The sequence below is a fragment of the Balaenoptera ricei genome, chromosome 16, assembly GCF_028023285.1.
Source record: "Balaenoptera ricei isolate mBalRic1 chromosome 16, mBalRic1.hap2, whole genome shotgun sequence".
Taxonomy (NCBI): Eukaryota; Metazoa; Chordata; class Mammalia; order Artiodactyla; family Balaenopteridae; genus Balaenoptera; species Balaenoptera ricei.
In genome coordinates this window covers 106,824,652-106,851,263 of record NC_082654.1, presented here as the reverse complement: position 1 = coordinate 106,851,263, position 26,612 = coordinate 106,824,652, and the positions used below count along the sequence as shown (strand labels likewise).

Below are 26,612 nucleotides of genomic sequence, written 5' to 3'. Positions count from 1 at the left end.
GACCTCGGTGTGGGCCTCGGTGCTCCTGGGGGACCCTGGAGAGGACCCCAGGCTCTGGGCCTCAGCTTCCCTTCTGTGAAAGGAGTGGTGGGTGGGACGCCCACGTGGGCTCCTGGCTCCAGCCAGCCCCGGGCCTCAGTTTCCCCAGACGCGTGTGTCTCGTGAGGAGGGACAGAAGAGGACAAGCCCGGCTCCCGTGTGGGCACGTGGGAAGGTCCTTTGGGGGTTGCACTAGCCACTCCCCCTGGGCCCAAGAAAGGCTCTGCCCCCAAGGTACCCCCAGGGCGCAGGTCAGAGAAAAGCAGCCAAAGAGGTAAACATACGTTCTGAACCGTTTGGAAAAAAGTAACACGAGTGTGCGTGTAATGTCTCATCCAGTTGCACCTTAATCGTTTACAGTTTTGTAAACTTAAAAAGGAAAAATACTTAATGAATAAACAAAAACACGAGGAATTTCTCTTTAAAACGGCCAGTGGTGTGGGGAGGAGAATGAGAACGTAATCGGAAATAAGCCACAGCAGGCCTCTGGCTTCAGAAATAAAGGCCTCTTGATGTATATTTTTATAAATACAGGTCTTCCTTTCGGGCTTGGGGGTTCATCAGCCATGGAAGTGAACCGGGGTGAAGCACCCCCTCTGGAGACATTATCATGAACCTCAATACCTTTTCTAGGCTGGTTTGTAGGTCAGTGTTCCATTAACTTCTCGTGAGGACAGTCATACGTTTTCATCTCTAAAGCAGAGCTGAACTTTGGCTGGTTCGGGCCAGCACCGCTCCTGGCAGGGTGCATTGGCTGGGCTCCTCCAGCTACGGAGAAGCCAGGGGCCAGGGACACCGCTGGGCCCCCCCGCTCCTGGACCGGGGGTCTGTGCCTCCACGCGGGGGTCGGTGGCCTGCTGACCCACGCACACTGGCCACCAGCATCCCCGTCCCTTGGGTGCTCTCGGGCATCACCAGACAGAGCCTTTCTGGGCGCAGTACCCACGCCTGGGCACGAGGGCCGCGTCTGAGGAAGGGCCCCGCCCGGCTCAGCTGGCCGCCAGGGTGAGGGGAGCCGCCTCTGGTGTCGGGACCCCCCCCTGCCCCAGTGCCCAGCCCGGGGAGGCCCTTACAGACCCGCGCAGGAGCTGAACACGCAGCCTCAAAGCACAGCCCTGCCTCTGCAGCCTGTTAGAGGACAGACCAAACATAAACAGACGGATGCAGAGGGGGAGGAATAACCAGGACGGTGACCTCCTGGCAGAAGCACCAGCCCGTGCGCCACGCCCCTCAGGCATCCCAGCGCTCGCCAGGGGCTCCACGCGGGGACGCGGAACAGCGCGAGTCAAAAGGTGCCGCCTGTGAACACCCAGCCCCACTGCTGTGATCCAGGCCCTGGGGGCGGACAGGGGAGCTGGGCCTGGGCTGGTCCCCGGCCGGCACCTACCTGCCGGCTGTCGTTCTCCCGGCAGCCCTGCAGCTTTATGAGGGAGCCGGGCGCCCGGTCCACCACGGTCAGGCACAAGTCCATGTGCTTCACCGACTTCTCCTTTGTCAGGGCCCACTCCTGCAACACAAAGCCAAGGTCAGGGCTCGGCCCGCGGGGCTGTGGGGTGAAGGATGCAGCAAGGAAGGGCCCCAGAGGGGACGGCACGCGGGGAACAGGCTTCAGAAGCCCTGACCAGCTCAGGGCCAACAAAGGACTTTGCGCCTAAGAGCAAGTCTCCAACCGGGGTGCCGGGGAACCTCGTAACTAACTGAGCACCAGGCCAGCAGTAGTAAGAACTTCAGCCCAAACGCAGGTTAGAGCTCCACACCCCATCTTCCATCGTTAGCTGTGGGCTGTGAACGCTGCAGCTCCAGCCTGGTTACCCGCAAGGTGGACAGTTCAGGGTCAACATTTCCTTGGAATGACTCTGCCCCGACACAGGTGTGGTTTGGAAACAGCATTTGTGACTGCGGCCTGTCACGTGTGAAATTACAAACCACGTGCGGCACCTTTAGCCTCGTCACTGAGCACTAAGCTGGCCTACCGACGCTCGGGAAGCTCTGCGAGGTCCCCGGGAATGGATCCAGGTATTTGTACCCTGGGTGCCTATGATGTGCCTGGCACTGTTTTAAGCCCTTTCAATGACAGCCCTGTGAGAAGCTATTATTATTCCCATTTTACAGATGAGAAAACTGAGCCACAGAGTGCTGAAATAACTTGCCTATGATCTTAAAAAACAGACACACATCCCTTAAGAGCTGAGAGCAGAACTACTTACTCTGAACACTAAACAAGAGCATCTGAAAGGGCAGGAGGCTGGGGAGGGGACACGATGGGTGAGTGGGATCACAGGGTAGAAGGCGGGAGAGGAGGGAGGGAGCCTGCTCTGGGCAGGGCTACGGCGGAGACAGGAGGGTGAGGCTTCTGACCGTCACTCGAGGACTGAACCCTTGCAAAGGGACAAAACCCACGTGAGCCCTCAGGATCTAGAAGAAGCGAGGCCTCTTCCAACTCAGAATCCCACAGGGGGTGCCCTCCCCATGCGCCGCTTCTGCTGTACGCCCAGGAAAGCTGCTGCAAGTCATCTGTCCATCCGTCTGTCCGTTCATCCACCCAGTTGACTGTCCGCTGAGCGCCTGCAATGACTCAGACTCCTGGCAGCGAACACACAGGCCAGGCCCTGCCCTCTGGAGGCTTCCTCCCCCGTGGGAGAGCGGGTATCACACTCGTGCTTGTGTCATGTAATGTTAGGCACGATTACGTGCTAGGGAGAGGTTTTCCTTTTTTCTGTCCTCAGGGGACAGAGCTAAGGGAAGGAATACAGAACGTTCTGAGAAGCCTCACTGCTCAGCACCTGAATCACCTTGGAGCAGATGCTCTGGTATCAAGAAAGCATTAACTGCAGGTTCTTATTAGTCATCAATTTTATACACATCAGTGTATACATGTCAAAAAAACAACTAATATAAACTTTCTTTCGGTTATTTGTATGGAAATATGTTAATATAAATGTTTCAGACATTACATGAAATTTCTAAAAATCTTATATGTTCTGGTATAATGTTAGAAGTGATAATTCTAGTTATTACTTTAAAATGTATATCTCAGAAATAACTAAATTTCCTTGTCAATTGCATTATTATGAACTTTCATCAAATCTTAAAAAAAAAAAAAAAAAAAGAAAGCATTAACACCTGGAGGCCACACGCGCACCCCTCCCCCAGCCAGCGGTGAGACACAGGTCCAGCTGGGAGGTGTGGGCTCAGGCCACCGTCCAGGAGAGGAAGGGCAAGCCCCTTGGCCTGTGGGCGGGCTTCCTTGTCCCCTAACAGGGAGTCAGACTGGGCAGTCCCCTCAGCTTCAACTTTCTCACCTTTTAATTAGGGTTTCTCCAAGTGTACTCTGTGAGGAATTCTATGAAAAGCTGGTTCTAGGTCAAGTAAATTTGGGAAACACTGCATTTGGACCCCGTGTCTCTCTTGCAGATTCACTAGCAGTCTACCAAAGGCTCGGAAAGGTCCTGGAGTAGAAGAACCTGCCTGGTCTGTTTTCCACCGTTGCCCAAACTTGGAAGCCCTGTGCACACCTGTGCCCGCCTGTCCCTGGGGGGCTCTTGGCTCTGAGTCTGCAGAGCCTTCTCAGAAGGGCCACATGCCGGACCCTGAGGGTTGGTTCCAGTCTTCCACGATGTTGTCCTTCCACAGCGGGGTGGGGCGGAATGGGGTGCTTTCAAAGCACCACAGGGTACCACAGAGGTCCCAGGAAGGAGCAGACCATCTGTGTGAACCAGTGACAAAAAGACCCCGTCCCCACTTGGGTAAGACGAGTGGTGGGTGGGACTCTGTACGGAGACGGGTTTTCGGTTGTTCTTGGAAGCGGGTGTTGGAAGGCATTGGGGGCTTTGCTGATCCCCAGTGAAAGCGCACGTCTGAATGTTTCTACAACCTTCTTGCTACGGCGTGCTTCATTATTTTAAAGCAGGCTGTACACTGAATTCTAGGAAAACTAACTCAGCTCTGCAAACAGCAGAGATAGCTGTCACTTTCTTCTTCTGGCGCATTTCAGTGATCTGAATTTGCAAAATAAAGTGCATGAATATTTAAGAAACGCTTTTTTGAGCTGCCACTCTTAAATTTCTCCATTTCCTGTGTGTCTGCTGAGGCCCAGCGAGAAACCACATGACACACCTTATTCTTCCGGAGCACGGGCCCGATTTTCTGTAAGAAAATGCCGTTTACCCCTCGCTTCTCATCCCCGGGGCCCACTTGCCCTCGGTTCAGACGGGACTCGCTCTGGAAGGTTCGCGAGGGGGCCACCTGGAGCAACCGCTGCGGCCCTGGCTGGCTTCCTACCTCCACAGGATGCTTCCCCGGGGCCCCAGCCGCGCGTGGCTAAGCAAATTACAGTTAAACAAAGTGAGAACTGTACATCCTGTCACACTCACCACCCACAGGGGGCTGGTGGCCACTGTGCTGGGTGGTGCAGATCTAGAACATTCTTGTCGGCACACAAAGGACTACCGGGCGGCCTGATCTCGGAAGCGGCTCGCTGGCCCAGACCGGTCCTCGGGGGAAGGCGGGGCCGGAAGCGGCACACCACCTCGCTGTGACCTGCCCCTGCATCCTTCCGGCTGGGAAGCCCTCCCTGCCCAGCCCTCATGTGGGGTCACCCACCCTGGGGGCTTTCAAATACCCTGATGCTCTCTGACCCCAGACTCATGAAATTAGGCTTTCCGGGCAGGGGACCTGGGACTTGTGTTTCCCAGAAGAGCCGAGAGCCAGGGAGGTCATCTGCCTGGGACAGCGGCCAGAGCCGGATGGGGGCTGCCCCCTCCCCGTGCCGCGCTTGTCTAATCTACCAGGCCTGGGCCACGCCGGGCAGCTGCGAAGACAGCACCACCAAGAAGAGACAGGGGGCCAAGAGTCCGGGGCTGCCGTCTGCCCAGACGCTCCTCGGGAGGATGGGGAACAGCCAACTTCACACAAAGGCAGGCGCCCTCTTTAGAAACAGTTCTATTTACAGGAGGCTCTGGGATACACCGAGTTAAAGTGCCTTTGTGTAAAACGGCAGGCCCCCCGAGAGTAGGAGATGAGCGTACCCAGCATCGCCCGGCCATTTCTGTGTACGAGGCCCTCATTTTACCAAACACCTGTCACTGTCTCAGGGGAAAAGCGCCTTCTAGAGCCCTGTTCTTCTGGGACACGCAGGCCACGGCTGGGCCCTGTCAAGCCCTCACTTACCTCCCTCCTTTTCTACGAGGACCAAGGAGGTGGGCGTTTCAGATCTAAGCTTCTGTCATCTAACAGGCAGCCCTGGCGGCCGTGGTTAAGCGTCTGTGAGCAGGGACACGGGCAGGTGCCGACGCAGACAGGGGCCCCGGGGTGAGCACACGGCCGGGCAGGACGGCGATGGGGAGGGGAGGCCACGTGGCCCTGCAGCCGCAGCCCAGCCCGCCCAAGGCGGAAGGCAGCTCCAGGAGGATGTCCCCTCTGGCCCCGAGGCTGGCTGTGATGGGGCAGTCATCGCAGGAGGAGGGTGGCGGCGGGACACGCGGCCTCGGGCCCCCTTCCCTGGTGCCCCCGTGCACATACCTGGTTCCCCCCAGCGTTGTGACACTCATAAACTCCGACGACGCCGTCAGCAAAGTGTCCCAAAGTGTCCAGGCAGTTGGTCCCCTGCTGCAAGGCCCCAAAAGCTATATCCTGGTGGTCGGGAACCCTGGAGCCAAGGAGAGAGTCACTCGCTGGGCTCGGGGGGCCGCGGGATCCGTGCCTGCCCCCCACCCCCCGTGCTCAGAGCCCGTGTCTCACGACGGGGCCGGGCGGCAAGAAGGCTGCCACCAGGCTACGTGCCCCCAGCGCAGGCCTGGCCGTGCCCCCGAGACAGCACGGCTCTGAGCCTCTCGACTCCTAACCCTAAGTGCAGGTTTTAAGTCTAAGCATTCTTTCTATCTCGTACCAGGGACAGTTATCGGGAAAGATAAAGCCCCTTGTCTCTTCAGCGTTAGTTGTTGACAGTCATTTAGGAAAGCAGTTAACGTGGTCAGATCCTGCTGCCTGGAACTTTCCAGTAGACTTAGGATTGGCCTTTACCTAATAGAGGGGAGACCACAGGTGGGTCTGTCAGGCGGCCTGGTACAAACAGAGCAAGGCAGCACAACGGGGGGCGGGGCAGGCTTCGACCCCAAGCCCCGCCTTGGCTGCGGACCAGCCGTGCGACAGTCAGACTCGTCCTCTCCGGCCCCGTGCCCTCTTCGCACGGTCCTTCCCCGCAGGGCCGCCGCGAGAGCCGTGGAGCACCGCACCCTGGCACTCAGCCGGGCCCACAGGAAGCAGGCGGTGGACGGCAGCAAGTGTCACTGACGCACGCGAACATCAGGCTGGCGTCCCCCTTGCCCGGCCCGGACAGGGCAGCAGGTCCACCCACTGCCGTGGTGTGAACGCTTGAGATGTGGTCTCAGGTGGTGCAGGGCCCAAAGTCGCCCCAAATCACAGGGGAACCTCAGGGCCAAACTGTGCTTTAACGTCACTGCATCGGGCGTCTCGTCAGCAAGTCACAGGCCACGGTGACAGCAAAAGCGAAGTGGGCGCCATGAGGGGCTACAGCCCACTGCGGTGAAGCCTCTGGTCGACCAGGGGAGAGGCAATGACCAGGGGCGTCCCACTGGTGACGTCCTTCCCAGGGCAGGGGGGTCGCGGCTTCCCTTTAAAAGCAGAGGGAGCCGAAGAGCGATGGGCGTGAACAGCAGGGGACAGGCCGCGGGACCTGACTCTCAAACAAATCTCTGCGACAAGGGCTCTGAAGGGCCCGTCAGCGCACAAGAGGATGGTGGTGACTCCTGCAGTCACAGCCCCCGTGCTCGAGATTCGTGACCTGCTATAAAGTGCGCTGGAGTATTCGGAAAAAGGAATGTGCCACTTCGAGGCAAAACCCGTCTGGCCAGCCCCTTAAGTAGATGAAGTTCAGGTGCAGCCTGAAGCCCGCAGACCGGCAGGTCCTCTGATGGGCACCAGCGCTCCCTCAGGCCTCGAGCGGGCGGGCAGTCATTTAAAAGGACAGGCCAGGTGTAGAGGGCAGCTCAGGAGTATTGCTGTGTCATCAGTCCTCGTGGAGGGAAGCAGGGGGCCAGCGTGGTTATTCCCGTGACACATGAGGTCACAACCAGCCTGGGGGAGGGGGCACCCTGGGCAGGCCATCCTCCGGGCCTCTGCTGGGCATTGTCGCCCGCTGGCCCACAGGCGGGGAGGGGATGGAGCTGGTTTAGCCTGGGGTCTCCAGGGCAAGAGGAGCCGGGAGGGTGAGGCCCGGGCAGGGAGGGCCTGAGGGCTGGAGGCACAGGGCACCCCCTTGGGAGGCACAGGGCAACCCCCCTCTGGCCACTCACGGAGCCCCGTCATCTCACCAGGGGGACGAGCTGCAAGAGGTGACACCTGGGAGGGTTTCCAGGTCTGTGAGGAACGGGAGGGGGGGCCCCGGAGAGCGGCAGTTCAGGGAGCCCGTGCTCGGGGGGCCTGGGGACAGCGCTGGGGCCCCGCTTCCAGCCTCTCGCCCCGAGCATGGTCTGCACTCCACCTCCTCCAGGCCCCGCGCCCGCTGGCAGAGCCCGGCCCCGGGGCCTCACCTTAGCTCTGGGTAGACATTTTCCAGGTACCATTTGAAAGGCTTGCAGCTAAGTTTCTTCCTGAGCTCCAGTCGGCTCTGAATACTGCAGAAGGGAACAAGATTTCTTTATAAATGGAAAGAACAGACGGGCTCTACGTCAAAGCTGGAAATCTGCCGATGAGACAGGAGCTGGGGCAGGCGGTGGAGACCGGACCGTCCACACTTCTGTCCCCAGGACCCCGTTGTCTCCCACGCGCCTCCCGAGAGGGCCCTCGCCAGCCTTGGGCAGGGTCCCCCTTTAACAACTGGTGGCTCTTCTCAACTCCGGCCACAGAACGCTGCTTGGGGTGTGGGCTGACCACCCCGCCGACACACACACACACACACACACATGCACACACACACACACGGATCCCAGGCAAAGCAGCAAGAGAGGGCGCGAGTCACACTTACTTTCCATACGGGACGTTTCTGGCAGAAGGCACTGCTGCGTAATAGAAGTTTTTGTATTCGTCCATCCAGACCTCTGCCGCCCGGCGGGTATTACTAGAAACAAAACACATCTCCTTGAGCTGTGCGTCGCCATCTTTCCGCCAGCGGCGTCCCGTCTACACCAAGGAAGCACTGCTGAGGTGCTTCGGCGGGGAGCGGGGCCTGGTGGCCCGGCCGTGGGGCTCGCGTGGAGCAGACAGCAGGCCGCTCCCCAGCCCCCGGGCTGTATCAGTGTAGCAGGCGCTCCGCAGGCGCTCACTGAACCACAGAACCCGCGTCCTCGTCTTTCACAGAAGGCAGACTGTCACGGAGCACAGGTCCAAGTCAGAATTACAGCACAGGCAGGTATTTTAGAGCAGGGACTGCGGCTGCACCATCGAGGAGGACAAAAGTGAATCGCTCTGCAATAACTCTTACTGTGCATCCCCGGAAGGCTGGTGCCAGGGAGCACGGCCAAGAAATCCTTGGTCTTTTCTCTCCAGCCTTCCTCACGCGGCTGCGATAGAGAGCTACCACTAGACAGCTCTGGGGAGAAGCTAAGAGCACATCAGTGTTACTCCTAAGATTACTTTTGGCAGAGCTGAGCTGAGAGTGTGTCCTGTTTGGACCAGGAATAGTGGGGGACAGTAGTGTGCGCCCCACGTCTGGGGTTCTGACTGCCCTGCGCCGGAAGGGGAAAGACGGGACAGCCTCCTGTAGAAGGCCAGAAGCATCCGTGCCTACATCTCGCAACTGTGGAGAGTACCAAGACCCACGATCAATAAGGCCGCCGGGACAAGCTGCCTTCGAACGTAGGACATGTATTAAAGGCTGCCACACACACGGCATCAGTATCTTCTCCTGCCGGAGTTCTCTTTAGAGCACCTGTGAAGCAGCGTTACGACAGTGAGTCTCTGTGCTCCGCACCCCTGGACTCTGGTCCAAAGGAGACTCACACCTTAGGTTTAGAGCCAATGCTCTTTCAGAACCCGCAGAGAAGGCGCTTTGTTCTGTTCTTCCAAGATGAACACATTAGGGAGGCAACGTTCTCCTTTTACAAGAATACCTTCCCTCTATTAGAAAGGTCTCTTTTAAATGGTGAGCCTTTCGAATCATCTGAGCTACAATTACTAAAATAATTTGTTTGGGGCATATATCCTTTGTATAAAGTGACATATGTACCTAGATGGATTGCTGTTTAGAAAGCCCTGTAAGAGGCAGACAATTTGAGAGCACCTGTCCTCTGATGCAGCAGTTCCCACTTCTAGAAATGTACCTCAAGGAAATAATCAAGCAGGAATGAAAATACGCTCAATTTAGCACAGTTTATAATGGCAAAAAAAATAGAAACTATATGACCGTTAACAGTAAAGTGGTCAAACACATGGACGCCTCCGTGGCCATGAAAGATACTGGTGTACATGTTGCCTGTTGCCATGGACTGATGGCCCTGACTTGATGGGTGAAATTACAATAGATAACAGAACAGTACATAGTCGATACGCGTGTGGAGGGAAAAGAAGGGTGGGGCGGAGGGGGATGGAGGGAGAGGGAGATTGAAGGATGTTTCCACCAAATTATAAGGTTTTATGAATTGCAATCACACAGTGGTTTTAAATCACCCAAGTCATTAAGTGATTAAGTCATTTCTCAACTCCTAAATGCAAAACCACCTTTTCTCTGTCTACTTAATAAAAAAGATACGTAGGTAGCTTCAGAGAATGAGCTTCATGTGCCGCTCAGCACTAGTTTCAAGTCATTTATTCAAATGTTTCTTAGGCGCCTCCTATACGCTACGCGGTCTTCCAGGGGCTTCAGGTACTGGGCGCCTGGGCCCACTCTTGTCTATCCGGGTTCTTCCCGCCTTTGCTCCCTTCCTGCCTCCACTAGGTGCAGGTAAGGTAGCTCTAGCGGGAAGCAAGCAGGAGACAGAGAGGGTGGGACTGGCCAGTTACACTGACTGGTGGTAATAACAGAAAAAAGTCTGGTAAGAGAGTAAGTTTAAACCGCTGTTTCCTGTATTTAATTTATTCGTAGTTTGCCTCGCCATGAATTAGTCTCACCATTAACTACTCAACATGAACCCAGATATCCTTCTAAGGCACCTGCCCCACGGCTATTCTGACTGGGAGCTCCCCTGCCCTTTGGGTAAACTCTAATCCACATGCACACGCAAGCACACACGCGACCCTCTCCAAACAGTCTCTGTAAGAGGCTTGTAAGGGGCTAACTGGAAACGCAGCTGTGTAAAAAACTGAGGCAGGAACCGCCCAGTGGTTCTCTCTCAACTGGTCTCCAGGGACGTGAGGTGATGTAAGAGCCTGCAGGTGTGTCATCACCTGGGTCTCCCTAAAGCAACAGGCGCCCAGGGCACACCCAGGGTTGGGGGGGCAGACAAGGCAGGACCCCACGAGGCCACTTCTCCATTCATTCATCCTTCCCTGCTTCTTGTACACAATGACCCTACACAAATGAGATGGTCCTCTACCTGTCATGCTAGGATGCATTTTAGAACCTTTAGATCCCTGAATTCCAGCAGCCTCAGGCACTAACTGTGCTTAGGGATCCAGATAAAACCTAACATGGACTCCAGAGCCAAGGGGCCGGAGATCAATCTCACTCTCCATCTGAGTGAACTTAGACAAAGGAGCCGAACCTTCTTGTGCCTCAGTCTCCCTTGCCCCTAAAGTGCAAATTAATAATAGTACTTAATTCATAAGGTTTTATAAGGAGTACGTAAGTGAGTATTTGTAAAGCACTCAACAGCCTGGCACACATGAAACACTCTATAAATATTAGCTATTGCTATTAAGTCCCAATTTTTAGTGGCGAAATATTTATACATTGAATGCCACATATTAGAGGAAATTAAAGAGAACTGGAAAGGGACCTCAGAAATAACACATGCCACCTCTTTATCTTTTAGGTGAGTCAACCGAGATAGAGACAGAGAGACAGAGAGAGAGAGAGAGGGGCGGGGGGCCGCGATGGCCTGGCTGAAGGCCTAACAGACCCACGCTGCCCCCTAGTTCTGAACCCTGGGTCCCTTTCCTCCCCATATCTCCAGTGTATGGGACTTCCGGGCTGTAAAATACACGGAAAAGTTTTCTTTCTAAAAACGAGTGCTTCTTTTTCCCTTTAAAAAAAAAGTGCATAAAGCAATGTTTTGTGTATTTTAACGGACTGTTCTCTGAAATCCCACACTTTGCTGGTAGATATCAGTGCTTTGATTTCAAGTATTTTTGATATGTCTCTACGAGAGGTTTCTGGGAAGCATCTCATGCTGCCCCGGGGGAAAACGTACATTATCACCGTTTGTTTGATTTTGTAGAATTCATCGTATAAGAGCATATTTTTGTTTCTAACAGAGCAGAAATGATGTTTAGACAACATTCAGGAAAGGATACACTTTTGGGGAGAAGGTAATTTGGTCAGAAGCATCATTTGATATTTGGCTTCTATTAAAGTTCCCTAGAAAGTTGATACACTACACTAAGAATCCAGCTTCTGTACAAGACAGGTATACTTATAATCTGTACTTAATAGAAGTTTTCAAATGCCACATAAGAGATAAGCTGGCCATCCTCCCCCCCGTGCACGCCCACCCTGCTCTGGGGTTTCCCTGTGTCCATAGGGGCATCCCGTTAGCAAAGTGTGTGACCGGCAGCCTGGGGGTCACTCACCCTTGAGTCCCCCCTGGCACCCTCCCGTCCATTAGTAAACACGCCTGCCTGGGGCCGCAGCTGGCACGTGGCCCTGGCCACCCGGCTCTGCCCGGCCCCCGGCCCTGCAGTGGAGGGGTGGACACGTCACTCACACCATCGTTTCCTCCTGGTATCATCCGCGCGGCCCTCTGCCCAGGGGCCAGAAGGACCCCCTTAAAGTTCAAAACAGAGAAGTCGAGTATCTGCGTAAAACCCACAGGAGCTCCCCCTCCTCCTGCATCGAAACACGCCCAGTTTCCCTCAACGCACAGGGTGCGGACCCGGCTGGTCTAGTCTCCCGCGGTGCCTACTGTCCCCTCGTTGTCTGGGCTCCAGCTATACCGGTCAGCCTTCTGTTCTGCAGGTTCACCTCGGCGCTGAGGACCTGCTCCCCACGGGCTCCTTTGGCTCTGGGACAAGCGCCCGCCCACCCTGCGAACCTGTCCTCCTGCCCCAGCATGTTGACCGCGTGACCACATGCTGCCTAGTTCACAGCACCTCTCGGAGTCTGAAGCCATCTTTTCAGCTGAATGCTCCCGTCTCCCTGGGTCAGGCTGGCCGGCCTGTGCACGGTTCTGTCTTTCGCATCTGAAAGAACTCGTGAGGAAAAAACTTCGTCCCCCGCACTGGTAATTCGCTGTTTTTCTTCAGAAAACTCTTCATTTGGTGTCTTCATGTTTGCAAAAATCGACCTATTATCTATTGTGTATTATCTGCCTCTATAGCACAATGAGTCTTGGGCTTGAATTTGTGTGGCTTGCCTTTTACGTTGTTCATATATTGCACCTTGAATGATAATATGTAATTTAAAAAGTCCAAGCGCTCCTCCTTCCTATCTCCCCGTAACACGTTTTCGGCACATGGTTCGGTGACCAGTCCCGCTGGCCCTACCCCGTCCTGCTGCCCCACCCTGACCCCCGGCCACCCCTGTTTGCTCTCCATCAGGACAGCTGTGTGTCTCTGAGGCTGTCCTGCACGTGACCTCGTGCCCCATGGAACCTGCTGAGACCAGCATCTGTCACTCGGCAGAACGCCACTGTCCTCAGTCCCCACAGCTGCCCTGGTCACTGCCGAGCGGCGGCCCCTCGGAGGACACGTTTCCACACAGCCCACGGTCAGCCCTGTGTGCGGGGCCGGTCAGCGGTGCTCTGGGCCCTGCTCGGCCTCTCGGCCACTTACCGGGCAAAGACGGTGCCACTGCCGCCGGGGAAGGTGTAGGGGTGCTGCTTCCGGAACACGTGTCCCACGCGGCTGCAGGGGATGATCTCCAGGCTGCCGCCGCACTGCCACACGCGGAACGAGATCTCTGAGGTGGTGAACGACACGGGGTGACCGAGAGCCTGGGCCACCCCCAGGGGGTGCGGACGCCCACCCCACCCCCGTGGCCTGAGGCGATGACACCCGGGGGCACTCCCTCTCCAGAGGCTCCTGAACGCCCCCCGTGGGGGCCTCTGACACCACGTCTCCAGGCTCCAGGGCACAGTCAAGAAAGTATGTGCGAGGGGTGTGGGGTGGGGCGTGCCTAGGCACGTCAAACCATCCAGCTGTACACCGGAAGTATGTACGATTTTAAGTTGTCACTGAAACCTCGATAAAGGTGGAGGGGAAAAAAAAGACTGAATGAAAGATCCTACTTCAGTTCACTAAGAGGGTGTCTGCACAGCACAGTGTCGCTTTATAGACAACGTAAAGTAGTGTAGACAAAAAGAAATAATTCATGCCAAACAAACTACCCACACTGGGACATGTACTCCCTTAGACTTTAGCACTGATCAGAATTACAGATGCCAGCTCTATCTGTGTCACCAAATCCCATGTTTTCATGAAAGAATTCTATTTGAAATTGAAAAAGAGGTAAGAGTGAGCCTACGGAAACATTTTTCAAATTCGGACTAGAAGCCCTGAGACAAGAGTGATTCCCTGGTCTGCTGAGAACAGAAAGACTCCTGGCATCAGACCACGCGTCCCTGTAATGTCACAGACACCGTGCACGAGACATGGCCCGGAACTCCTCTCTGGCCGGTTCTCCGTCATGGAGCATTACATGTGTCTTCTGGGGATCAGCACTGAGTTAGAAAAGGCAACGGACAGTGCACGAATGGCCATGCGTCAAAAGGCATGAAATGCCCACAATCAGCCCTAAGGTCGATGTAACAGGCAATCATATACGCCATCTTCCTCTAAAACTTACTTTAAGGGCCCCGAGCACCAGGACGCACCTGGGCTTTCTCCATCCAGGACAAAATCCACCTCTTCCCTTAAACTGCAAAACTTACGTCATCCCTGCGCACCAGCAGGCGTCCAGCCAGCCGGCCAGGTCCAGCGACCAAGGGTACTCGAGGGACTGCCAGACCTCACAGCCACCCCGGCTCTCACCAGCTGGTAACCAGCAGGCTGGCAAAGGCTGCTCTTCACCTGCGTCAACACAGATTCTACCCGCCGAGTCGGGACACGCGCAGAGCAGGCGCTGGCCACGGCGACATGCATACACACGCGGCCCAGAGCATCCACGCTCGGGAGAAGCCTACACAGGCAGGCACCCAACCAGGCTCCTGTCCTGATTGCCAGCCATTCCGAGCCGCTGCAGCCTGAGCCAGAGGCCCGACTGAAGGCGAGAAACAGGTTAAATAGGAAAGTCAAGATAGAATATTCTGGAGGGTTAGATGTCTTTTTTTTTCTGAAAGACTTCACGAGGTTGGTATGGAAGGGCCTTTCCTCTACACCACCCTGCCTCCCTGACAACGTGCTGGGGAGTGAGACAGAACGGCAGAATCAGCAGTCACGGCAGCGAGTGTAGACGAAGCGGAATCAGGCGCGATTCGTGTGGACCACAAGGCCTCGTGTGGCGGCAGGCGCCGGGCTGCGGCAGAAGCCACGTGACACCCGCGCAGGCGTCGAACAGCATGAACTTCTACTTGCATCTGGTGAGCTAAAGCCAGGAACACCTCCCCCACTAGGAATGGGTAAGACATGCAGCAGTTCTGGGACTTCAATGGCCATTTCCCTTGTCGTATTGAAAACGCGTGGTCCTAAGCACCAAGGCTAAGCAGAGTGTCGAACAGAACTTGACTAGGAGGCTCTCTGTATCTAAGGAAATAAGATTCAAAGATACAGTGGCCTACCTGGAAAATTCAGAATCGGGGCCCACGAAGGCCCCCTGGCTTCTGTATGGGGAGCCAATTAAACCAGTAGGAAGCCATTCAGAGACTTGGTGGAAGAGTTTTAAGGCCAAGGACAACTACGGTTATATTCAACTGATTTCACTGAGCCCTACAACATGGGGATGATTACTCAGGACAACTTGGTGGCTTTTTTTTTTTTTTTAATGTATTATTTTTTAAATATTTATTTATTTTGGCTGCGCTGGGTCTTAGTTGCGGCATGTGGGATCTTCAGTTGCGGCATGCAGACTTCTTAGTTGCAGCATGCAGGTTTCTTAGTTGTGGCATGCATGCGGGATCTAGTTCCCTGACCAGGGATCAAATCCGGGCTCCCTGCATTGGGAGCGGGGAGTCTTACCCACTGGACCACCAGGGAAGTCCCCAGCTTGGTGGCTTTTTAATTAGGCCGTTTGTGTTTGCATTTGGCTCTGCTAACAACCAGCTCTGAGACCTCAGTCCTTCCAGAAAGCATGAAATGAGATGATGCAATGGGGGCAGTCAGCATCCTTCCTAACGCTGCAGGGACGTGCTGAAAAGGACAAATAATGTTCCCAAGTAGCCTAACCCCCCGCATCTCACAAGGGCCAGGGATCGGGTTCTTCGTCCTTTTAAAATTTTTATTTATTTATTTATGTATTTTATTTTCTGGCCGCGCTGCGCACCTTGCGGGCTCTTAGTTCCCCGACCAGGGATTGAACCCGGGGCCAAGGCAGTGAAAGCGCCGAGTCCTAACCGCTGGACCACCAGGGCTCTTTGTCCTTTTTAATTGCTTCTATTAGACTTACACTGTTGGTCAGGAAGTCTGGGAGCACTAGTGGGTTTGGTGGGGCACGCCTGGAGGGGGTGTTTGGATCTGACTCGGACATCCCTGTCCCCTGCCTCTCCTACCTCGGGCCCACACAAGCCCTCAGGCTGGACAGCTGCTGGGGGTGTGCATGCAGCACCCAGAACATCAAGTCTGAGCAGTACCAAGAAGAGAGAAGGACTCACATCACGGACTTTTCCTGCTGAAACCCTTGTGCCTGTTTAACCCTGATGACAGAAGACCCTCCGGAGTGGCCGCGTCAGAGCCTGTCACGGGAGGAGGTGCCAGGATGCTCAGGCCGGGTGGCCCCAGCCCTTCCTCCCCGCCCACCGTGTGTCACCCTGCCTGAGCCCCTTGAGCCCTTCCAGGGAACCTCGCACAGGGCACAGCTACGTAAAAATACAAACCAAACCAACAATAAACTAGGCAACAGAAAAGATTATTTCCCCTCCCGCTGGTCTCTGGGTGCAAGGTCTCCTTTGATATTTAAATCAACGCTCTCTCTACACCCTGACACAAAAGGCCACCTGCCCTCCAACCACGGAAGCCTAATGGCACACACTGCTGCAAACACCACCGCGCTTCGGTCCCCCCCCACCCCGAGTGGTGGTCCTGGCTGGCTGGGCTTCTCCAGCGATGTCTGCGGGGCAAGGGTGACTCAGAATTCCCTTCAGAAGGTTAACAATCCTTCTGAAGCCTTACGTGCTCCAAAGCCTTCAATCAAGCCCTGCCTAACTGTCAGTGTACTGTTAAAAAAACCAAAAGCCATCTAACTCTGATCCTTTGTCCTGGTGTAGTTACTGAGTCTAAAGAAGCTTTCAGAATCAACCAAGGCAACAACCTCTCTCCACAGATGAGATGCTACCACTAACATTAATGTCATAAAATGAGAGAAAAATAATGGGCTTGTCTAGTCTCTTAAACTTAAAAAAAAAAAAAAATCAAAGTCTCCGTTACAAGTAAAAACTACTAAAAGTGACAGTGGCATCTTTTTTACCTCCTTCCCTCGCCCCCCTCCCCTCCTCCCACGGTATGTCTACCCAGGGGAGAATGTAATTTAACAGCATCCAATAGCCAAGGAGACTCAGCTCAAAAGCTTCAAGTGAAACAAACAAAAACCCCTAAACAAACAAATAAATTAAGAGTCTTTTTATCTTTATGGAGTAAATACAATGCAGCTACCAATAAAGACCAAAGTCTATAAAATTTCAATGTCACTAAACATAGGTAAAATGATTTGTATGCATTATTACAAAAAACAAAACAAAACAACACGAAAACAAATTAGAACCATTCACAAAGTAGTCAAGAAGGGACGAAGCGCCACGGCCTCTCCACCCCATCTGATTCCCATGACTACAATTCAGCCAGTCCGACAGGCTTCCCCAGGGCTCACTTTCCACCCTATGTGGCTAAAAATGAATCCTAGAACCTGAAATACTCCCCCCATTTTTGTCAGCTTGCTTTCCAGACCTTGGATTCAGATGACATTAAAAAGTGTGCATTTTCCTTCAAAGACTTAATATGTATCTAGCATAACGCCCAACCCAAGACACTTTTAAGAATAAAAAGGGTGCTATTTATACCTTATGGGGGACTAATTATGTTCAGTAAATGGTCACTTTAATGTCTTTACAAACCCTTTCCAACTGGCACCCTGCATACCACAAACTCTTGCTTAACAGTCTTTCCAAAGCTTCCACTTTTCATTTCTACCCCTCTTGGTGGGCAGGAAAAGACCACGGTTCCAGCAGAATTGGAAATGGTTTGGTGTCCGAAGACACAAGGCTCATACATACCCAGGTTTTCTCCTCCCCACACATCCATCATCATGTCATATTTCCCCAGTTCTTCAAAATAGAACTTATCCATCACGAACAGCCCTCCAGCAATCATAGGGGTTCTAAAGAGGCAGAGAGGGTAGAAGGGAAGAGAGGGAGAGATCGAAGGTCAAGGTTAGATGGCCAGCATTCTAATGCCAAGGTCAAGCCTACAGGCCGACCTTAAAAACAATAGCACGGCTGTGGTCTTTGGCTCAGAGCTCTGGATGTCCCTCTCTGCTTGACCCCTGCTGTCTTCACGTGCCCCCCACTCGCCCTGCTCAGATGTTCCCAAGTGCGAGGGGCTGCGCGGAGCGTCCCTACGAGAGAGCAGCCGCTGGGGCTGGGACGCTCGCTGACAGCGCCCTAGGCCGGTGCTCGGCTTCTCTGTGCCGCGGTCTCCTTGGAGGATTACAGACGGTAAGGGGCTAACGCGCCCAGCGCACGTAGGGAACGCTCGATGATGCCAGCTGCCCGTGTCCTCATCCTCATCCCGGGGCAGCTTCCTCCTCTGCTGGACGGGATCGTCATCTTCTCGCGTCCCCATCAGCCTGGGGACAGGCCAGCGACAGGACCCCAGCCCTGTGCCTGCGGAGTCGCTGTGAGAAGTCAGGGCCCCGGTCCGCACGGCTGGAGCTCACTGCTGACGGGGGACAATCGCCGCAGTGCAGACGGCGCCGGCGTCCGCAGGGCTCCGCCGTAACCACGCATCCCTGGGGAGGCGCCCTCACCCCACCCGGCGCGGCTCAAAGCCAGCTGGTAGTGATGCAAGTGCTTCCTCTGGGGAAAGGAGGGCGGAGCCCACCGAGGCGGCGGAGCCCACCGGGGGCGGGCAGGAGGCTCCCACTCGCTGCCCACCGCCTCCCCAGTCCCCGAGGGCAGCCCCAGACCCCACCCTGTGCGGGAAAACGCTCTACGCCACCAAGACAAGAAGGACGTGGAACTGGCAGATTTGATACACGTACACAGAAAAAAAATCTCGAAATACTTTACCCTATAATCTGGAGGCAGAGACTCTCCCCTGAGCTAGGACGAGGGGAAATGGGGGTGTGGCTGGAAGGTGAGAGCTCAACTAGGTTCCCAGGGAACATGGGGCCTGCTGTCTCATCTTCCACCCCAGAGAAGGACACCCGAAGGACGCCTGCCTGGCACTTACTTTATGGGGGCGACCGGGTTCCCCTGCCGGGACCGTCTCTGCTCAGGTGTCATGTAATCCCATTTGAACACCAAGTTCCAGTCAAAGCCTGCTGGTCACAGAAGAGAGAAGAAACACAGGATGCTGTGAGAACAGGCTGTCTGCTCCCAGCACCGGTCCCTCACAGCTTAAAAATATTTGGTATTTGGAATGGACTCACTGTAACCCAAACAAAGGAAAAACAAACAAACAAACCAAAACGACGCAGAGGGAAGAGAGAGTGACTGGGAGGGTCAGGGAGACCAGCGGGGGGGACGCACATTGAAATCTTCTTTCCCCAAGAAGCTTACCCAAAACAGAAGATGTGGGTCAGGCTTTTCTAAAACCAAAATGCAAAAGAATAAATCTGAAATAAGACAACTGGAGTCTGTGAGGGCATATCCAAGGGCTGTAAGGAGGCGGGAAAGAAGAAGGATGGATTTAAGAAAAAATCTGCCAGGTGCTCCCAACATGGTCCCAGGGAAGGGATGGCAGGGAGGGGCAAGAGTGTGGGCAAGAGTAGGTGGAAACGAGCTGACAGAAGCAGCGAAGGGGCAAGCGAGCTTCATTTCTGATAACATGGCACCGGCCCCAGGTCACTTCTAGAATCCACAGGCCGTGCAGGGTGGCAGAGCCCGGGCCTGGCCCCTGGACATGGTTTGTGGCTTTCGCAGGCCCCTGGTCCACAGCTGTCGGGTCTTGTCCTTACTCAGAAGGTACCCGGCACACCCGACCTGCGGACGCTCTCCAGAGCATGGGCTGCGTGGCCCAGGGTCTGACAGCCAAGCCTCACTGCTCCAGGGCCATCCATCCCTTAGCCCTCTGCCATCAGGCTTTCTGTCCGCAGGGCTGGTGCAATGCCTAAGTTCAGACTTTCCGTCTGTGTGTTCCGAATCCAGCATTTATCTGCCCTGACAGCCCCGGTGCCTGCAGCCTGAACAGGGTAGGATGGCACAGGGGCTCGGGGGCTCCTGGGCCGGTGTGGCACACATTATGGCTCCATCAGAGGACAGAAAGGTGCCCCAGCTGTCCCTGTAGAGCGCAGCGGGCTGGCAAATGGGAGCGAGGGGCTGGAGGGCCAGACAACAGTAATGCACGGAGAGGAAACAGACACAGACTGATTGTCTGAGGAGCCCGGCTCTCCGCAGACACGGCCTGCTGCGCACACAAGCACCGCCAGCCAGGGAAAAGCAGACGTCCCGGCTACACTGCTGACGGAACACAAAGGCCTCGACTGGCCAGCTGATGTAACATTACCTGCATTCTGGGGGGAACGTTCATTATTATTTCGTGTATCAATCTGGTCCGAAGAGCCAAGCGATATTACATTTTAAAAAATCTGCTAAAAACATCATGCTTGATTTTTTTTTTTTCCTAAAAGGGGTTTGGTAAAATGCTCTTCGAGTGAACCCGGCCTGGCCCTGGGGCAGCGGGAGGCCGCTCCCACGCAGGGCGCCTCACCGTCTGCACCAGCTCCGCCGTAAGCGGCTGCCACGGGAGAAGGAGAGCCGTCACATCTCAGCTCCTGCAGATGCTCGGGGCGGTGGGGGGGACACACTGTGGACACTAACGCTTTCTTGACAGCCAAGGCTCCCAACTCCTTACAGCCCCAGAGTGCTCACCATCTTCTAAGACTCTCCTGACTCTTGTTTCCCAACCTAAGTGCGTCCTCCCAGCATGACAGCCGGCCAGAGGCCCCTGGGGAGCTGCCTGGTCACAGCACTGCCCTCTTCCGGCCGCCCTGTGCGGCTGCACTATTATCGACCTGTTTCCCAGACAGGGACGCCGGGCGGCGGAGGGAAAGCAGCTCCCGTGGCGACACGGCCTGAAAGAGGCACCAGAGCCCAGGCCTCCCTGGCTGGTCCCAGCGTTCTGCTTTCGGAGGTTCCGTCCAAGGTTACGGTTCTACTGTCTTTTTTTTGATGTCTGTTGACCCTCAGTCTGTGTGTCTGTCTGGAACAGTCCGTCTCCTAATCAGCTCAAAATGTTGGAGATGGGAAAAGAAGCCCCTCATTTTACAGAAAGAAACAGGGATACTAGGATGCTGGAAAAAGAGTTCACTCATCTCAGGTGTGAAAAATCAATAGTGAATAAATTACACACAGAAAGCAAAGGCTCTGACATCTCTTTTATATTTCTTTCTACAGCAGGCTTTGCTGAATTCTTGGCTCTCAGCCGAGGTCTGAGAGGCAAGGCTGCCGGCCAGCTGAGATTCAGAGCATGAAGCATTTACTGGGCTGTGTGGGAGCCCTGGGGCCACAGGTCACCCCCATACACACATAGTTCCTGGGACACGGGTCACCCCCATGTACACACAGTCCCCGGGACACAGGTCACCCCCATGTACACAAAGTCCCGGGGACACAGGTCACCCCATGTACACACAGTCCCGGGGACACAGGGGAGCCTGGGGCTACAGGTCACCCCCATACACACACAGTCCCTGGGACACAGGTCACCCCCATGTACACACAGTCCCAGGGACACAGGTCACCCCCATGTACACACGGTCCCGGGGACACAGGTCACCCCCGTGCACACACGGTCCTGGGGACACAGGGACAATAGGAGCCCGCTCCTCAGGTGGGGCTAGCGTCACTCCCGTGCACCCATCAGCTTCGTGAAGCTCCTCACGAGAACAGTTTCCCCAGGTGGGGTCCAGGAGCCCCTGGGGGTCCTCAGGCCCTTTCAGGGTGTGTGTGACGTTAAAACTGCTTTCAGATTTATGCTAAGGCCCTACAGGCCCCTTTCAATCTCATTTTTCCAAAGTGCAGGGAGTGTTCCGGAAGCTGCAGGACGGGCAGCGCCCACGTGGCTGCATCGCCTGGTGTTCTCACCGTTTCTCAGCCTTACCTTCTAACACAGCAAACGCTGATCGGTATGGCCTATGTGAACAAAGCTCTCTGGGGCCTTCACTATGAATTTTTAAGAAGGTCAAGAGAGTATCAGACAAATCACTGTGGGAGCCCGCGGAGGGAGGGTTCGAGGGGTCACACTTGAGCCGCGAGGACCCCAGGAAACCGGCGGGGTCATTCAGATAAAGGTTCCCCAGAAAGGCTCCACCACGGTGGGACATGGGCGGCCAGTGGGCAGGAGAGGCTGACAGCCAGGCGGCGGGAGGGCTGCGCTCCGCAGGCCTTGGGGTCCAGGAGTCACGGGTGAGCGGGGCGGACGGGCTTCCAGCAGGAGACGGACGCTGCGGCGAGGGGGAGGGTGAAGAGGGCGGACCCCCGTCGGCCTGGCGCCTCCACACCGGCTCCCACGGGGCCAGCTCTGTACGCCAAGCCGGTGCCAGGGACGCGAACTACGCCTACCGTCCAGGGGAGGCGAGGCCGCTTCTGTCCCCTGGTGAGCCCCGCCAGCTGAACGCAGGGGCGCCCTTGGCCGCGGCCCCGCTTGGCCGCGTGCAGGCGCCGTCGCCGTCCCCGGGCCCCGCGCGGACAGGCTGGGCCCCACGCAGCACCTACCGCCTTTTAGGTCCGCAGATGCGCCCACGTACTGAAAGTTGTCCATGTTGATGACGTCGATGATGGGGGACACGACGCGGGTCCTGTCCTGCAACGCACGAAGGCAACAGCAGGTGTCAGAGGCAGCCGGGACCCGCACAGGCGGGGGCCTGAGTGTCAGCGCTCACGGGGAGACCGCCGCGCCGGTCCCCCGCCACCCCACGCCCTGGGGCGCCCGGCTGGGCACCTGCAGCCCTGCGCTGCGCTGGGTATCGGGGGCGCAGGGGACGCTGTCCCCCCGGAGGCGCCCGGGCGCACGGGGCTGCCCCACGGGTGTTCACTGGCTGAGGGCAAGCCTCTCCCGGGACCGCTCCTGAGTTGTTTTTTTTTTCCCCTAACAGCCAGGAGCAAATGTCAATTTTTATTAATTCCAAAGAAGGAGTTCTCAGAGCGCACCAGCGTGAGACTACAGTGTTTTATTTAGTGTTTTCCCAAATGTCAAACCTCAACCGTGGAGTAACTTTCATTCTAACAGGATCTAAGCTCCGCTGTACTTAAACATCGGTAATCTGCGAGCTGCAGGAAACCTCAGGCAAGAACTCACGGCTGAGACGCCCACACAGATGCGTCCACGGGCCTGGGAGCCGAGTGTGGCGTAGAGGTTGCAACCTCATCACAGCGGATGGTGACCGAACTGACTAGAGAACCCGGAGCCCGAGTCTGTCTTACCCGCGATCCCACCAAACACAAAACATTCCCTTAGGCTGAGGCCTCTCTTTATGCCACACTGTCACTGCTCTGGTTAGAGTTTGGGAACACAAGGTCTTTGAACTCTCCTGCCCTCTTTAAACCGGGCTAGTTGGTGCTGGGGAGGAACTCTGCCCCACGCCGACAGGGAACACAAGGGTGACGCTTCCCTGAGCCATGGCAAGAACCTGAATCAGCCAGAGAAAGACTTCGAAAAACAAATTAGTAACAGGGCAAGCAGAGCTAAGCACATAACACGTCAGAGGACCACGCTCAGAGAATAGCGGGAAGTTCCACCACCACCAGGTGTACAGTGTGGAGCCCCAAGTGCAAAGGGTGACGTCCTCCATGCCTGGCTCAGCCCGGGGACGGCGCCACAGATCGTAAGCTGCCCCACGTCCAAGTCCACTCCCTTTATTTTGATTTCTTTTGATAGGACTAGAGTGAGGGAGAATGACCATTCTCAACTCTTCCCATTCTTTCTTCAGGAGGTGGGGGGCTGTTTAAATAACCCTGACAGTCTGACCACGAAGCACACGGCCTCCATGTGCCCGGGTATCGTGTGCAGCTTTCATTTTGCCTCTGCGTCCCTGGGACACACAGCCTGGTGGAGTGAGCAGCCGGGGACGGGGCCCCCAGGATGGGCATGCGTGTGTGTGTGAGAGGACTCAGGGAGGGACTCAGTGAAACCCGCTTTGCAGCCTGGGCTCTGCCCCCTGTATGAGTTTTGGTTAAGTGATTAAAGTTCCCTGAACCCCAGTGCCCTCAACTGTCAAATGGGGGTGAAACCCTGGATTAAGGTAACGTGTAAAGCATCCAACACGTAGTTAGCGCTCAGTTAACGGCAGTGAACATGAGGGTCACAGCACTAGTAGTTTGTCTTATTTCATGTCTCAGGACTCGCTGCCCATCCGCGATCCCTGCTATGGTGCAAAAAGAATGACTTTACTATTTTTCTAGTACTTTCATTACATCTACTTTACTGTCTCAAGGAAGTGCTTTCTTAGCAGGGAGGAAAGAAAGTCAATAAAACAGGCTGAAGGCGAGAGAGATATCACAAGAGGCCAAAGGTAATACTAGTGATGTTTCTAGAAGGCGAAGGTGCACGATCCCGGGTCAACTGACAGCCTCACGCGTCCCTGTGTGGTTGGGACTGCGCCCCTCCCCACGAGCCGCAGCCTGGGTCTCAGGGCAGCACGGCCGGGCCGGGGACCCTGCGGCCTCTGTCCTCAGCTCTCTGCCCCCTCTGAGCTCAGAGAGTCACTGCAAAGCTTCAGGCAGGGAAGGAAGACCCCCCCCAGGGGAAGGGCGGTCTTAGCCTCTGCTGACCCTGGCCTCCTACCTGACAAATGAATTTCCCCTATTGATAGATTCCTGCGGTGGATAAAATCCTCGTAGGACAGTGTCGCAGAGGCCCTTCCCCCGGCCCGCACCCTCACCTCGGCCACCCTCTCCAGGAGGGGCTCCAGCCAGTGGTCGTTGCACTCGCAGTGGCTGTCCAGGAACGTCAGGACCTTGGCCTGGGCCGCGTCGGCCCCCCGCACCCGCGAGCGCATCAGGCCTGTGGAGTGAGTCCAAAAACACGTCAGGGGAGAACGCCCAGGGAACGCGAGAAAAAAGAAACAAGAACTGTACCCCCAGCACCTGCACCGACACTGACACCTCCCCACGCAGTCCTCTTGCTGGGCACGGAGTTTATCACCAACACGCGTGGAGGGATCAATACCGCCTTGCGGTTACCCAGGTAAGAGTTCTGTCAGGACCTTTTTTTTTAAGTTAATTGTGTGACTGAGAAAACAACTTGGAACTAGTGCCTTATGAGGAAGGCTTTTACATAACTGAAGTCTCCTTTATCAAGCCATTGAGATGTGGAACTTCTAAAACTAATCTCCTTTGACACAGCAACAGAGTTTTCTAATTAACTGGGCTAAGGCACGTGTCACCCAGACACTTCAAGTGCTAATGGGGCCAAATTTAATGGTGATAATTTAATGATAACAGTGTTGTGAATATCTGTGTGTTCTAAGACTCATCACGAGCCAAATTTACATAAATGATAAAGCCCAGTTGTTTGGCTTTTACACAAAATTAGTTACACTGTTGGTCAAATTACACAATTTATATAGCTGTGATCTGTTAGTAATATCGTTTTTTATTATCATACATAGTAATATTCATCACTAGATGGTGTGGTCATAAGTGGCTTCCGCTATGTACACTGGGCTTTATCTATCCATGGAGATGTGAGATTATTCACAACCGGTAAGGTCAGTGGTGTGAGTTCTTTATGCAGCACAGTGGTCAGAAAGGATTTTCCATGATTCTTAAAGAGCTGCATGCTAGAGTAGGAAAAAGGCCAATGATTTCTAGTTCTGGTATTATGGAGCAGCTTGTAATAGGCAAACCCTCTCTCAGAGAACAAGTATAAACTGAGCAAAATAGAAAATGCAACTATAGGAAAGGGCTAGAGTAGCCAAGGGCAGGCAGAAACTAGAGGGCATTCAACCCTTAAAAGAAGAAAATCACACAGAGTGAAATCCCTGTAAACATGGTATTTGCCCCCGATGTTACTCTCCAATCCACTGCAGTGCAGCCTTTTTTGGCTTGAGGTGTCAGAGGGTAGAGTTTGGGGTTGGAGAGTGGCTGGAAACAGAAGGAGGAGATCCTGGGAAGGAGCTAAGTCCCAAATCTGGTGATAACTGCCCTTAAATCCTTGGCGGACACCTGAACCTGCAGGCACAGGGGAGACCCCAAGGAGTCCATGAAGAGAAACAATTAGAAGACAGAAAGAACTAAGATTTCAGCTGGAATCAGGGACACAATTTTTGGCAATTGAGTTGTGCCTAGAAGGACTTGGCAAACACCTCATTTCTACAGAAACTCCAGAGGGAACACATTTAGGAATACGGACTATGTCTCAGGAATAAGGGATTCATCCAAGACACACTTATGCTAGCAAAGTACAAAGACAAGCCTACACAAGTTCAAAGTCATGAGCTAGTAATTTAATTGCCCAGTATAAGAAAGATCAACACCCTAGAGAAAGATAACGGAATCCAGTGTCTCTACAACATACCATTCATAATATCCAATATAAAATTTAAAAAATTAGTAGACAAGAGAAGAGAAAAATGTGATCCATATCCAAGAGAAAAAAAGTCAATAGAAACCCACTCTGAGATGACTCAGATGTTGAAATTAACAGATGAGGATTTTAAAGCAGCTATTATGATAACTACACCCAAGAACTCCAAGGAAATGATCATTGGAATGAGCAAACATGGGCAATTCTCAGCAGAGAAATGAAAACCACAAGAATGAAATGGATATTCCAAAACTGAAAACTGCAATTTTCTGAAATGAAAGAATTCACTGACTGCGCGTAACAGCAGATTAGGGATGTCAGAAGGACCAGTGAACTTGAAGATGGATCAATAGAGATTGATCTATCTGGTGAACAGAGAAAAAATACTGAAAGAGAAAAAAAGCCTGAGTAACCTATGGACAATATCAAGTGGTGTATCATAGGTGTGCCTAGAGTCCAAGAATGAGGCATAAAAAAATATATGAAGAAATAAAAGGCCAAAAATTTCCCAAATTTGGTGAAAACTTCAACTTACATATTCAAAGGGATCAGCAAACCTGGAGCAGGATAAATAAAAAGCAAATCAAATCTAGGCAAGTCACAGTCAAACTGCTAAAAACCAAAGATAA

At 54.3% G+C, this 26,612-nt stretch overlaps 1 protein-coding gene across 1 annotated transcript in view; it reads right to left on the bottom strand.

Annotated features, from left to right (window-relative positions):
- The window catches only part of GALNT2 (polypeptide N-acetylgalactosaminyltransferase 2), a 179,067-nt gene that overhangs the window by 5,472 nt on the left and 146,983 nt on the right, over positions 1-26,612 (bottom strand). The window contains exons 7-15 of the mRNA XM_059899691.1: positions 24,338-24,459; positions 22,173-22,260; positions 18,688-18,775; positions 17,511-17,614; positions 12,925-13,051; positions 8,024-8,116; positions 7,590-7,673; positions 5,560-5,686; positions 1,427-1,546 (exon numbers count right to left, since the gene is read on the bottom strand). Coding sequence (XP_059755674.1) covers positions 1,427-1,546; positions 5,560-5,686; positions 7,590-7,673; positions 8,024-8,116; positions 12,925-13,051; positions 17,511-17,614; positions 18,688-18,775; positions 22,173-22,260; positions 24,338-24,459 — 953 coding nt within the window. The remainder of the gene's footprint in view (positions 1-1,426; positions 1,547-5,559; positions 5,687-7,589; positions 7,674-8,023; positions 8,117-12,924; positions 13,052-17,510; positions 17,615-18,687; positions 18,776-22,172; positions 22,261-24,337; positions 24,460-26,612) is intronic.